At 49.2% G+C, this 10,807-nt stretch overlaps 1 protein-coding gene across 1 annotated transcript in view; it reads left to right on the top strand.

The window, feature by feature from the left end:
- The first annotated feature begins 1,672 nt into the window (after nt 1–1,672).
- Nucleotides 1,673–10,807, top strand: part of PLEKHG4B (pleckstrin homology and RhoGEF domain containing G4B) — an 87,532-nt gene continuing 78,397 nt past the window's right edge. Inside the window, 1 exon segment of the mRNA XM_055086384.1 lies at nt 1,673–1,752. Coding sequence (XP_054942359.1) covers nt 1,702–1,752 — 51 coding nt within the window. The 5' untranslated portion in view covers nt 1,673–1,701.

A 10,807-nucleotide genomic window follows, 5' to 3' on the forward strand; every position in this document is an offset into this window, starting at 1 on the left:
TCAGAACACGGTACCGGGTGAGGGCGCAGAACTCAACCGGCCGCCCTTAGCTGCTTTCACTCTGTACCTGGAGCCATGCAGCTCCAGCACAACTGGACGTTCTCTCTAAATGAGGGCGTTTGTCCGCAGTGGGTGGACTGAGTCAGTGTCCCTGTTTCTAGTCGGGACACAGTACAGGACGAGACACCTGAAGGGGCGGGGAGACACGCCCCCCCCCCCCCCCAGGGGACGGGCTCCTCTGAGAACCCGGCTGCATCCCCAGCACACAGCAAGTGCTCCACCAGCCAGAGCCCTACAGTCGCGTAGCTACAGGGAAGGCGTCTGTCTCCCCGGGGTGGGGCTGGAGGTGGGGGTACTTTGTTTCTGTAGGTTCTCCATAAACCCAGGTATTCCAGTTGCAAAGCCAATGAGAGCCTGTTCAACTGTCCGCGCGCCCGACTCCCCAAGGAGGGGAAGGTGGCCGCTCGCTCAGGCCCAGAGGCTCACGAGTTCTGTTTACCCGGCAGAGAGCGTCCCATAAGGTAGGGAGCTCGCTTGGCGGGAAGAGAAGGCCGGTCCTTCCACACTGGCGGAAATCGGTCCGCTCCACCTACACCAGGGGAAATCAGGGTCCGGTTATCTTCACTAGTCTGTCTACACCGTTGCATGTCAGGTGTGAAGCTGTCTACACTGGGGGAAATCAAAATCCGATAGCGTTCACCAGCAGAAATCAGGGTCCAGTCTGTCTACACCCACGGAAATCGGGTGCAGCGCCACTGCCACTGGTCTGCGAACAAAATGGTAGGTCCCCAGGCTCTGCGAGAACAAAAGTCACAAAGAATTCCGCCCCCGCCCCTGCTCGGGGAGGGAGGAGCTCGCCCCCAGCCTTCCGCCCCTGCGGGGTCTTCTCCCAGGTGAGGGTGCGGCCCGAGGCACCTACAAGGCCGCCCACACCCCGGGGCTGAGACGCCCCCAACCTGCCCGGGCAAGCAGCCTCCGGGGATGAGACCCCCTCCAACACCTAGTCCCGGAGCCCCCGGGAGTGAAACACCCCCCTCCAACCTTCTCCCCGGAGCCCCCAGGGGAGAGACGCCCCCTCCTACCTCGGAGTCCCCGGGGGTGAAACCCCTTCCAGCCTTCGCCCCGGAGCCCCTGGGGGTGAAAGGGCCCCTTCCCCCCTCCACCCTGCAGCGGTCCCAGGCCCCGCCCCTCCGCCCCACCTGTGAGGCGGGCAGGGGGCGCGACCGGGGAGGGTCCGCCTCTTTCCGCCCCGGAGCCCCCGGGGTGGGACCCCCTCCCACTTTCGCCCCGGAGCCCCCGGGGGAGAGGCGCCCCTCCCCGTCCCCCGAGGCCCGAGGCCCCGCCCCCGCCCCACGGGTGAGGCGGGCAGGGGGCGCGGCCGGGAGGGTCCGCCTCTTCCCGCCCCGGAGTCCCCGGGGTGAGACCCCCTCCAACCTTTGCCCCGGAGGCCCCGGGAGTGGGACCCCTCCCACTTCCGCCCCGGAGCCCCCGGGGAAGAGGCGCCCCTCCCCGTCCCCTGAGGCCCCAGGCCCCGCCCCTCCCTGTCCCCCGAGGCCCCAGGCCCCGCCCCCGCCCCACGGGTGAGGCGGGCAGGGGGCGCGGCCGGGAGGGTCCGCCCCTAGCCCGCCGCCCTTCCCACGACCCGCGGACTGGCCCTCGGAGCGCTGTCCTCCCCGCGGACGGGACAAAGGCGGCGCCACCATGGCTCTCAGCGCGGCGCTCGGCCGGGGCGACCGGGGCTCGGGCAACAAGGTAGGGGGCGGCCGGCGGCTGTGGTGAGGGTCCTGAGGCCGCGGCTGCGGCTGCGGCAGCGGGAGGGATTCCGGTCACTTAAACGAAGGGTTAGCTAACTTTTCCCTTAACCTCATGAATATTTATGAGAGAAGTATGCTTTTCAAGACAGATTTGCATTCCTGGGGTGTGAAGGGAGTGCAGGGGAGGGGGCTAGGACAGAAAGACGCTTGTGAAGTTGTCGCCAACAATGAGAATGTTCCTGAGTTATTCATTACCTCAAAACTGGTAGGACAAACCAATGAACTTTGTGCACGAAGACAAAGAACTTTTACTTAAAAAATACCAGGGTAGACTTTTATATTGGAAAGGCAGTCGATTTAAATAATGAACATTGCCTAGTAAACAAGACAGTGATTTCAGGTGTAGAATAGTGTGGTGGAAGCTGTCTTGTATTTCTTCCTGTGAACTGCAAAAGGTGCGTCGGGTTTGTCTTTCCCTTTTTCCTGAGAACTAGATTACAGTGTTTTGGTACAGTAATTACACTCTACTCCTGTTACCCAACAGCATTTTCACTTTAAAAGTTTAGCTGGTACTTTCAGGTTCTCATTAAGACTTAAAACACAGAATTAAAAAATTAAGTTGAAGGTAGCTGAAACTGCATAATTAACAACTGAGCATCAAGTCGGCTTCAGCGTCCTGAAAAGAGATTTCAAAGTGGACAGAAGTGAGGTTTGGCTTCCTGACCCTCACCCTCCAACTCCCAGGCTCTCTGCATCAGGAGGAACTTCAGAGGCCACCGTTTGCTCTCAGTGGACACCTTCAGACCCTAAGATGCTTCCATTCCTGGTGGAGCCACATCCCTGTACTCGAGGGCTGGGCATCCCCCACAGAGATAATGCACCCACTTCTGCTTCTGAGGAGACGCCCTGTTTTGACCTCACAGTTTGGCATCCAGTCTGCAAACAGGAACAGTGGTCTGGGTTGGGATCACAAGTGGACTTGTCCAGGTGGGCCACAGAGAACAGAGCCCTGACCTTTCCAGTGGACTGGGGGCCTGGGTGCAGGTGACCTGTGGTTTTATCCCGTTAGAGGGGCCCCTGTGTAGGTCTAGTCTGAAATCACCTTTGTGAAATGTGGACCTTTGTGTCTGTAGTTCATGAGCCTGGTGGCGGTCTCACCTGAATACTTTATTACTTGTAAAGCATCCCAGAAATGCTGGGCTAAGGAAATAAAGTCGGCCTGAATTTGCCCCGAGACTCTCTGAGATGTGTGTTCACAGGTTGTATCATCCAGGCAAACACAGGAGACCCCAGACTCCCAGATCACGGCATTTTTTTCATGAGAATCATTCAAGCCCAGTTCCCATGCCTCCCTCCTTCCAAACAGAACTAATGTGTCCTCTCTTTGTGCTTGAACAAAAATCAAGTCACTTAGAGCCATCCAGCCCTAACAGCCATCCTCCAGGACAGGGTACCCATTCTACAAATGGTGGAAAGCCAGGCTTCCGCACTGGACCTGTGGCTCCCAGCCAAGAAGCAGCGTGGAAGCGGTGGCTTTCCTCTCCGCACGGCTGTTCCTACGGGCAGTGGTGCCTCTGCTGTGCAGTTACCCTCTTGCCCTGTCAGAGTAGTGCTCCTGCGCGCTGCTCTCCATGGGAGGGTCCCTCGGGATTGCAGCCTCTTTACCTGCATCCCTCTATACCCCATACAGGGCCTGGCACTCAGCAGGTGTGCACAGGCCAGTGCACACTGGTCCAGCCAAGAAAAATGATCCCAGAGAGACAGTGGTCTGACCTAAGAGCCCAGCACACTCCCGAACGGGTCAGGAGGGTGGTGGGACGGACGGGTGGGCTGCAAGGTAGCAAGTCCTGCCCCGAACCTGTTGGTCCTGAGAAGCCTTGGGAATCTGGGACCCTGTGAGCAGAAAGCATCCCACAATTGCCATTCACCCTGCAAGGGGGTCAAGGAGGGCAGGTGCCCGGGGAGTGGAGAAGAGGCTCTGGACCTCCACCTGGTGCCCAGAGGACAGGCCTGGGGTCTTGGATTGGATGTGCACCCACATCCACCCCCTGTTATCTGTCAGCCTTTGGGCCAGTGGTTCAACCTCTTGGAGTTTGTCTGTTCACCTACAGGATAACCTGTGGCCACCCACCTTTCGGAGCACCATAGCGTCTAATTTTAAAGTGGATGAGTTGATGCTTCTTGAAAGGAAACCCAGGTCATCACCGAGCTGAATGTTCCTGAGTTGAAGGCTGTCTCTGTCCTGATATCTGGGACAACTTTCCAGGTGTCTCAGTTCACACCTGGGCCCAAATTCTCAAAGACAGAGCTTTCAGATACTTTTAGACAAGTGTCCAACCTTACAGAACTTTCCCCTAAAGTGAGAAAATCAGGTTGTGCTAAACTCACTTTGTGGTGAGTTTATTTTATATGACTTTAAAACTACTTATGGGGGTTTCCCTGGTGGCGCAGTGGTTGAGAGTCCGCCTGCCGATGCAGGGGACACGGGTTCGTGCCCCGGTCAGGGAAGATCCCACATGCCACAGAGCGGCTGGGCCTGTGAGCCATGGCCGCTGAGCCTGCGCGTCCGGAGACTGCGCTCTGCAACGGGAGAGCCCACAGCAGTGAGAGGCCCGCGTACCGCAAAAAAAAAACAAAACAAAAAACTAATGTTTCTGAGACCTAGGATAGGGATTAAATCTAATGCCAACAACAGTTTGGGACAGGAATTAATTTGAAGTTCTGCACTAAAACTGTGCAAGTCTGCCAGGTAATGAGTATGTGCACCTCGCCTGGTGAAGTCTCACCTGCCTGCAGCCCCCCATCGTGGGACCCCCAACCCTGGTACGCATCAGCCTCAGAAAGCTCCCCTGGGTCATCCTGCCTGCAGCCCCCTCCGCAGCCCCCTGCCCCACAATGATCTGAACTGACATCACCTTATCCTGACTACCCTCAGTAGCCTGTTTCCCCAGGCAGCACCGGCTTTATTTCATTCCCTGTATTTCCCTGGTGCCTGGAATAGTGCATGGCACACAGTAGGTGCTCAACAAGTATTTGTCACAAGGTGGCAACTGTATCCCCTCCTCTGAAGCTCACTGTCACTCCCCCGCCCCGTCCCAACCTCATGGGGCTACACAGGTGCAGGGCTTTCCCTGTGACCTTAGCTAACACGATTCCTGAGATTTTAAAGAATAAAATAACAGCCTCAGAGGGAGCAGCCAGGTTACAGCTGATTCTGGGAAACTTTACTTGCCTAAGTGCAATATAGTACAGCAGGTTCAAGGCAATTACAGAGAACAGCTTGGCAATACCTGGTGTGACATAATGAATGAACTTTGCATGTAGTTTTTGAGGTGGAGATGATAGTGCACGGGGCAGAAGAGAAGAAATGCCTGAATGAATTTTCAGTGAATGGAAAAGGTTGACCCTTCCCTTCATTGTCAAGTGGTTTGGAATTAGCTGCGGGCCATCAGGTGGCCTCGCCCGGAGAGTGAAGAGGTTGGAATGAGTTTCTGAGAGCTCTTGGGCTCTGTCTCTGGCTAGAATGAGACACAAGGCAGTGTGGATGGAAGCAGTGGGCCCGGTGGTTAGGGACGCAGGCTATGTGGCCACAGTGGCTTGGGTTCAATTCTGGTTCCCCCACTGAGTGGCTGGGCAGGTAAGCCCCTCAACCTCACCATCTTTAGAATGGGGAAGATAATAATATTACGATGTTTTTAGACTAGTGTCTGGCATACAGTAAGTGCTCAGTAAATGTTGGCTATTATTCTGTGACTCTGTGGTAGAGAGGAAGAGAGATTTTCATGCAAATAAGAGAGAAAAAGGATTGAGTTGGGCTCCCCTGGTGGCACAGTGGTGGTTGAGAGTCCGCCTGCCGATGCAGGGGACACGGGTTCGTGCCCCGGTCCGGGAGGATCCCACATGCCGCGGAGCGGCTGGGCCCGTGAGCCATGGCCGCTGAGCCTGCGCGTCCGGAGCCTGTGCTTCACAACGGGAGAGGCCACAACAGTGAGAGGCCTGCGTACCGCAAAAAAAAAAAAAAAAAAAAGGATTGAGTTATCATTTTTCATTGAATCACTTAAGGAAAAATATTCATTGAAGTTTTCTTCAAGGTATGTTGATGCCCAAAGATATCACCAGGGAAGAGGAATTACAACTACAATTATGTGCTATTTTAACGATGTATTCGTGAAGTTTGTAAAGAAATGCTGTGTGAAAGTGCCCAAATCAATAGGTCATGAGCTCCACTTGAGTTCAAGGGTCCCAGAGCTTTCCCTATGGATTATTCAAAAAGACTAAAGAAAAGGTAACTGGAACAAGCATTTAGTCAGCCCAGAGTACCACTCTGGGTAAGGAGTGAGCGTTTGGTTCTCAGACTGATTCTTGCCCGTCCAGAGACGGCAACCCGGAGAATCACGGTGATGTGAACCGAGCAGACGAGCCTCAAAGCCCAGTATAAGCTCCCCCGAAAGCACGTTTAAATAGGAGGAGCATGTGGAAGGGTTGTTGGGGACACAGAGCAACAAAAGCCACACATGAGGAGGAAACTACCATCACAATTTCTGGAAGGTACCGGAACTAATTCTTTAAAAAAACAGCTAATTGAGGTGAAATTCACATGACACAAATTTAGCCATTTTAAATCAAACAGTCTGGTGGCGTTTAGTACATTCACAAGGGTGTGCAACCACCCCCTCTGTCTAGTTCCGGAACATTCCTACACCCCAAAGCAAAACCCCACACCCATTAGGCAGCTTCTCCAATTCCACCCTCTGCTCAGCCCCTGGAACCACTAATGTGCTCTCTGTCTCTATGGATTTGTCTACTCTGAATATTCCATATAAATGGAATCATAAAATATGTGACTTTTTATTGTGTTAAAATACATATAGCATGAAGTTTACCATTGTAGCCATGTTTTAGTTCAGTGGTATTGCATCCATTCACGTTGTTGTGCACCATCACCTCCATCCATTCCCATGACTCCCTGGTCCTGTAAATCTGAAACTCTGCACCTATTGAACAGTAACGCCTCACTCCGCCCTGCCCCCAGAGCCTGGCAACCACCATTCTACTTTCTGTCCTTATGATTGTGACCACACTAAGTACCACTAAGTGTAAGTGGAATCATACAGTATCTGTCTTTTTATGATTGGTTTACTGCACTGAACATGATGTCCTCAAGTTTCATCCATGTTGTAGCATTATCAGAACGTCATTCCTTTTATGGCTGAATAATGGTCCATTGTAGGGGACTTCCCTGGTGGCACAGTGGGTAAGACTCCACACTCCCAATGCAGGGGGCCCAGATTTGATCCCTGGTCGGGGAACTAGATCCCCCATGGATGCGGCAACTAAGAGTTCACATGCTGCAATTAAGACCCAGCGCAGCCAAAATAAATAAATAAATAAATATATTTTTTTTAAGTTAAAAAAGTTAATATTCCATTGTATGGATGGACCATAAATTTGGTTTATCCATTTTTCTGTTGATGGACATTGGACTGTTTCCATCTTTTAGGTTTTGTGAATAATGCTGCTATGATTATGTCTTTACAAGTTTTTGTGTGTACATATATTTTCATTTATTTCATTTATTGGGTATATACCTTCAGGGTCATATGGTGATTCTGTGTTTAACTTTTTTTCTGGCCTTGCCACATGGCATGTGGGACCTTAGTTCCCCGACCAGGATCAAACCTGTGCCCCCTGCAGTGGAAGCATGGAGTCCTAACCACTGGACCACCAGGGAAGTCCCCAACTATGTTTAACTTTTTGATGAACCACCAGATTTTTTTTTCACAGCAGCCTAATCATTTTACATTTTCCCAGCAATGTATGAGGGTTCCAGTTTCTCCACAGCTTCACCAAGACTTTTTATTTTCCAGTTTTATAGTCACCCTAGTGGGTATGAAGTGATATTGTAGTTCTGGTTTGCATTTCCCTAATGACTACTGATATTGAACTTATTTTCATGTGCTTGTTGACCATCTGTATATCTTCTTTGGAGAAATGTCTATTCAAGTTCTTTGCTCATTTTAAATTGAGTTGTTTGTCTTTTTATTGTTGAGTTCTAAGAGTTCTTTATATACTCTGGACACTAGACTCTTAACAGATATATGATTTGAAAATATTTTCTCCCATCTGTTGGCTATCCTTTTACTTTCTTGATAGTATCTTTTGATGCACAAAAGTTTTAAATTTGGATAAAATTTAATTTATATATTTTTTCTTTCATTGTTCATGCTGTGGTGTCGTATCTAAGAGAACCTACAAGGTCATGCCACATACAAGGTCATGAAGATTTATCCCTATGTTTTCTTCTAAGAATTTTGTAACTTTAGTGCTTACATTTAGGTCGTTGACTCATTTTTAGTTGATTTTTGTGTGTGGTGTGAGATAGGGGTCCAACTTAATTATTTTGTATATGGATATCCACTTTTCCCATCACCATTTTTTGAAGAACTTATTTTTTCCCAATTGAATAGTCTTGGAACCCTGGTTGAAAGTCAGTTGGCTGTAGTTTGGGGGGTTTATTTCTGAACCCTCAGTTCTATTCCATTGGTCTATGTGTCTGTCTTTATGCCAAAACCACACTATTTTGATTACTGTAGCTTCGTAGCAGGTTTTGAAAGCAGGAAGTGTGAGTCCTCCAAATTTGTCCTTCTTTTTCAAGATTCCTTTAGCTACTCAGGACCCCTTGCAATTCCATATTAATTTGAAGATTTTTTTTCCATTTCTAGAAAAAAAGCAATTGAAAGTTTGATAGAAATGGCATTGAATTTGTAGATCGCTTTGAATGGTATTGACATCTTAACAATGTTAAGCCTTCCAATCCATGAACCAGAAATGTTTTTCCATTTAATTAGGTTTCTTTAATTTCTCCCAGTAATGTTTTGTAGTTTTCAGTGTATAAGTCTTTCATCTCTTGGGTTAAATGTATTCTTCAGTATTTTATTCTTTTTAGATGCTATTATAGAATGGAATTGTTTTCTTGATTTCCTTTTTGGATTCTTCATTACTGGTGTAGAGAAGCACAGCTGATTTTTGCTGTTGATTTTGTATCTCATACCCTGCAACTTTGCTGAATCCACTTATTAGCTCTAGTAGTTTTATTTGTAGACTCTTTGTGATTTTCTATATGTAAGATCATGTCATCTGCAAATAGAGATAGTTTTACTTCTTCATTTCTAAATTAATTTGCCATTAATTTTTTTCTTGCCTAATTGCTCTGGCTAGAACTTCCAGGGCAGTGCTGCACAGCACTGGAGAAAGTGGGCATCCTTGCCTAGTTCCTGTTAGAGGAAAACCTTTTGGTCTTTCACCGTTGAGTATGAAATTAGCTGTGGGCACTGATAAGTGCCTTTTTATCATGTTGAGGAAGAGCCTTTCTATTCCTAGTTTTCTAGGTGTTTTTATCATGAAAGTGTTAGAGTTTGTCAAATGCTTTTTCAGCATCATTTTAAATGATCATGGGGTTTTTTCTTCATTCTATTAATGTGGAGTATTATATTGATTGATTGTGGAACCACCCTTGCATTCCTGGAATAAATCCCACTTGGTCATGGTCAATAATCCTTGTAACATGCTGTTAGATTTGGTTTCCTAGTATTTTGTTGGGAATTTGGAACAAATTTTATAACTCTGCTTTAAAATTTCATTATATTGTACAAGAATACATCTTAAGAATGTACATTTTGAAATAAGAAGTAACCTCTTTAAGAAACAAGTTTGTGTCAAAGGCCAAAATATAAAATTACTAGGAAATCTGCAGAAGTTTAAGACTTCAAAATGTAGCTACTGGGTAAAAAGCCATTTGGGGAAGGACTGTGATGAGGTTAATCCGTATAAAATGCTTAAGCAGTGTCTGACACATACCAGAGTTCACACGTTTCCATCATGTTGTCTTTGGGGTACAATCAAGCATCCAAGAGGTGCTTGCGTCCTCTCCTGTGATAATACCCGCCTCAGTACTGTAGTTTTCACTTTCTTGTGATACACCCCCTACTAGGCTATCAGCCCAGGACATTGATCTTTGTATCCTTCAGGGTGCTTAGCACACAGTAGGTACTCCGTAAATGCACTTTGGTGTTGAGAGTGGAAAATATTTAGTGATCCAGGAGAGTGGTGCCTCCGTGACTAGTGTATCATGAGAAAGACCACAGGTAAAGAGTGAGGAAAGAGCAGAAACACAGGGCTGGCGCACCAACCCTAATCACTGCATGAGTAGGGTTCCCTTGATCTCCCTTCTCCCTTTTCCTTCCCCCTCTTAGTTCACAGAGTGACATATTTCAGGGCCCATTTGTTTTGCCTCTTGAATTCAAACACCGTCAGTAAAATGTAGCAAGTGAGGGGGGAGAATAGCGGTCCCTGCTCTGGGAGGAGAGGGGCTTCTGCACAGCACTGATCAGAGACCCGGGTGCGGGCCCCAACCTCACACACTGTTTCTCCGGTTTTTGCACGCAGGGGTGTTATTTTTACACTCCTGCGACTTGCTCGAGTACACACACCCCTGCGCTACATTCCCACCCTCACTCTGGATTTACTGCATTATTTGCAGATTCCTGCCACTCCTTGTGAGGATTCAGTAACCCGGGTCAGGCCTTCTGCTATTGAAACACTGTCCGCTGAGGGCACAGATGTCAAATATTTACTAGTGTCTCATCAAATTCCTGAGCCATTGAACGGATGGGCGGACCCAGCACAGAGTCTTCATAAAGTGAGGTTCAACATATCCTGAACTGGTTTAAAACAGATTTATAACTGGAAACTAAAAAAAAAAAAACCACTCCTCACTCATCTCCATCCTCACCTCTACCCTTGCTCACCTCCAGCCTGACATCCACCCTCACTCACTTCCATACTCACCTCTACCCTCACTCACCTCCATCCTCACCTCCACACTCACTCACCTCCATACTCACCTCCACCCTCCCTCACCTCCAGCCTCACCTCCACCCTCACTCACTTCCACCCTCACTTACCTCCACTCTCACCTCCACCCTCACTCACCTCTACCCTCACCTCCACCGTCCCTCAACTCCACCCTCACCTCCACTCTCCCTAACCTCCAA

This window comes from Physeter macrocephalus, chromosome 8, assembly GCF_002837175.3.
Source record: "Physeter macrocephalus isolate SW-GA chromosome 8, ASM283717v5, whole genome shotgun sequence".
NCBI lineage: Eukaryota > Metazoa > Chordata > Mammalia > Artiodactyla > Physeteridae > Physeter > Physeter macrocephalus.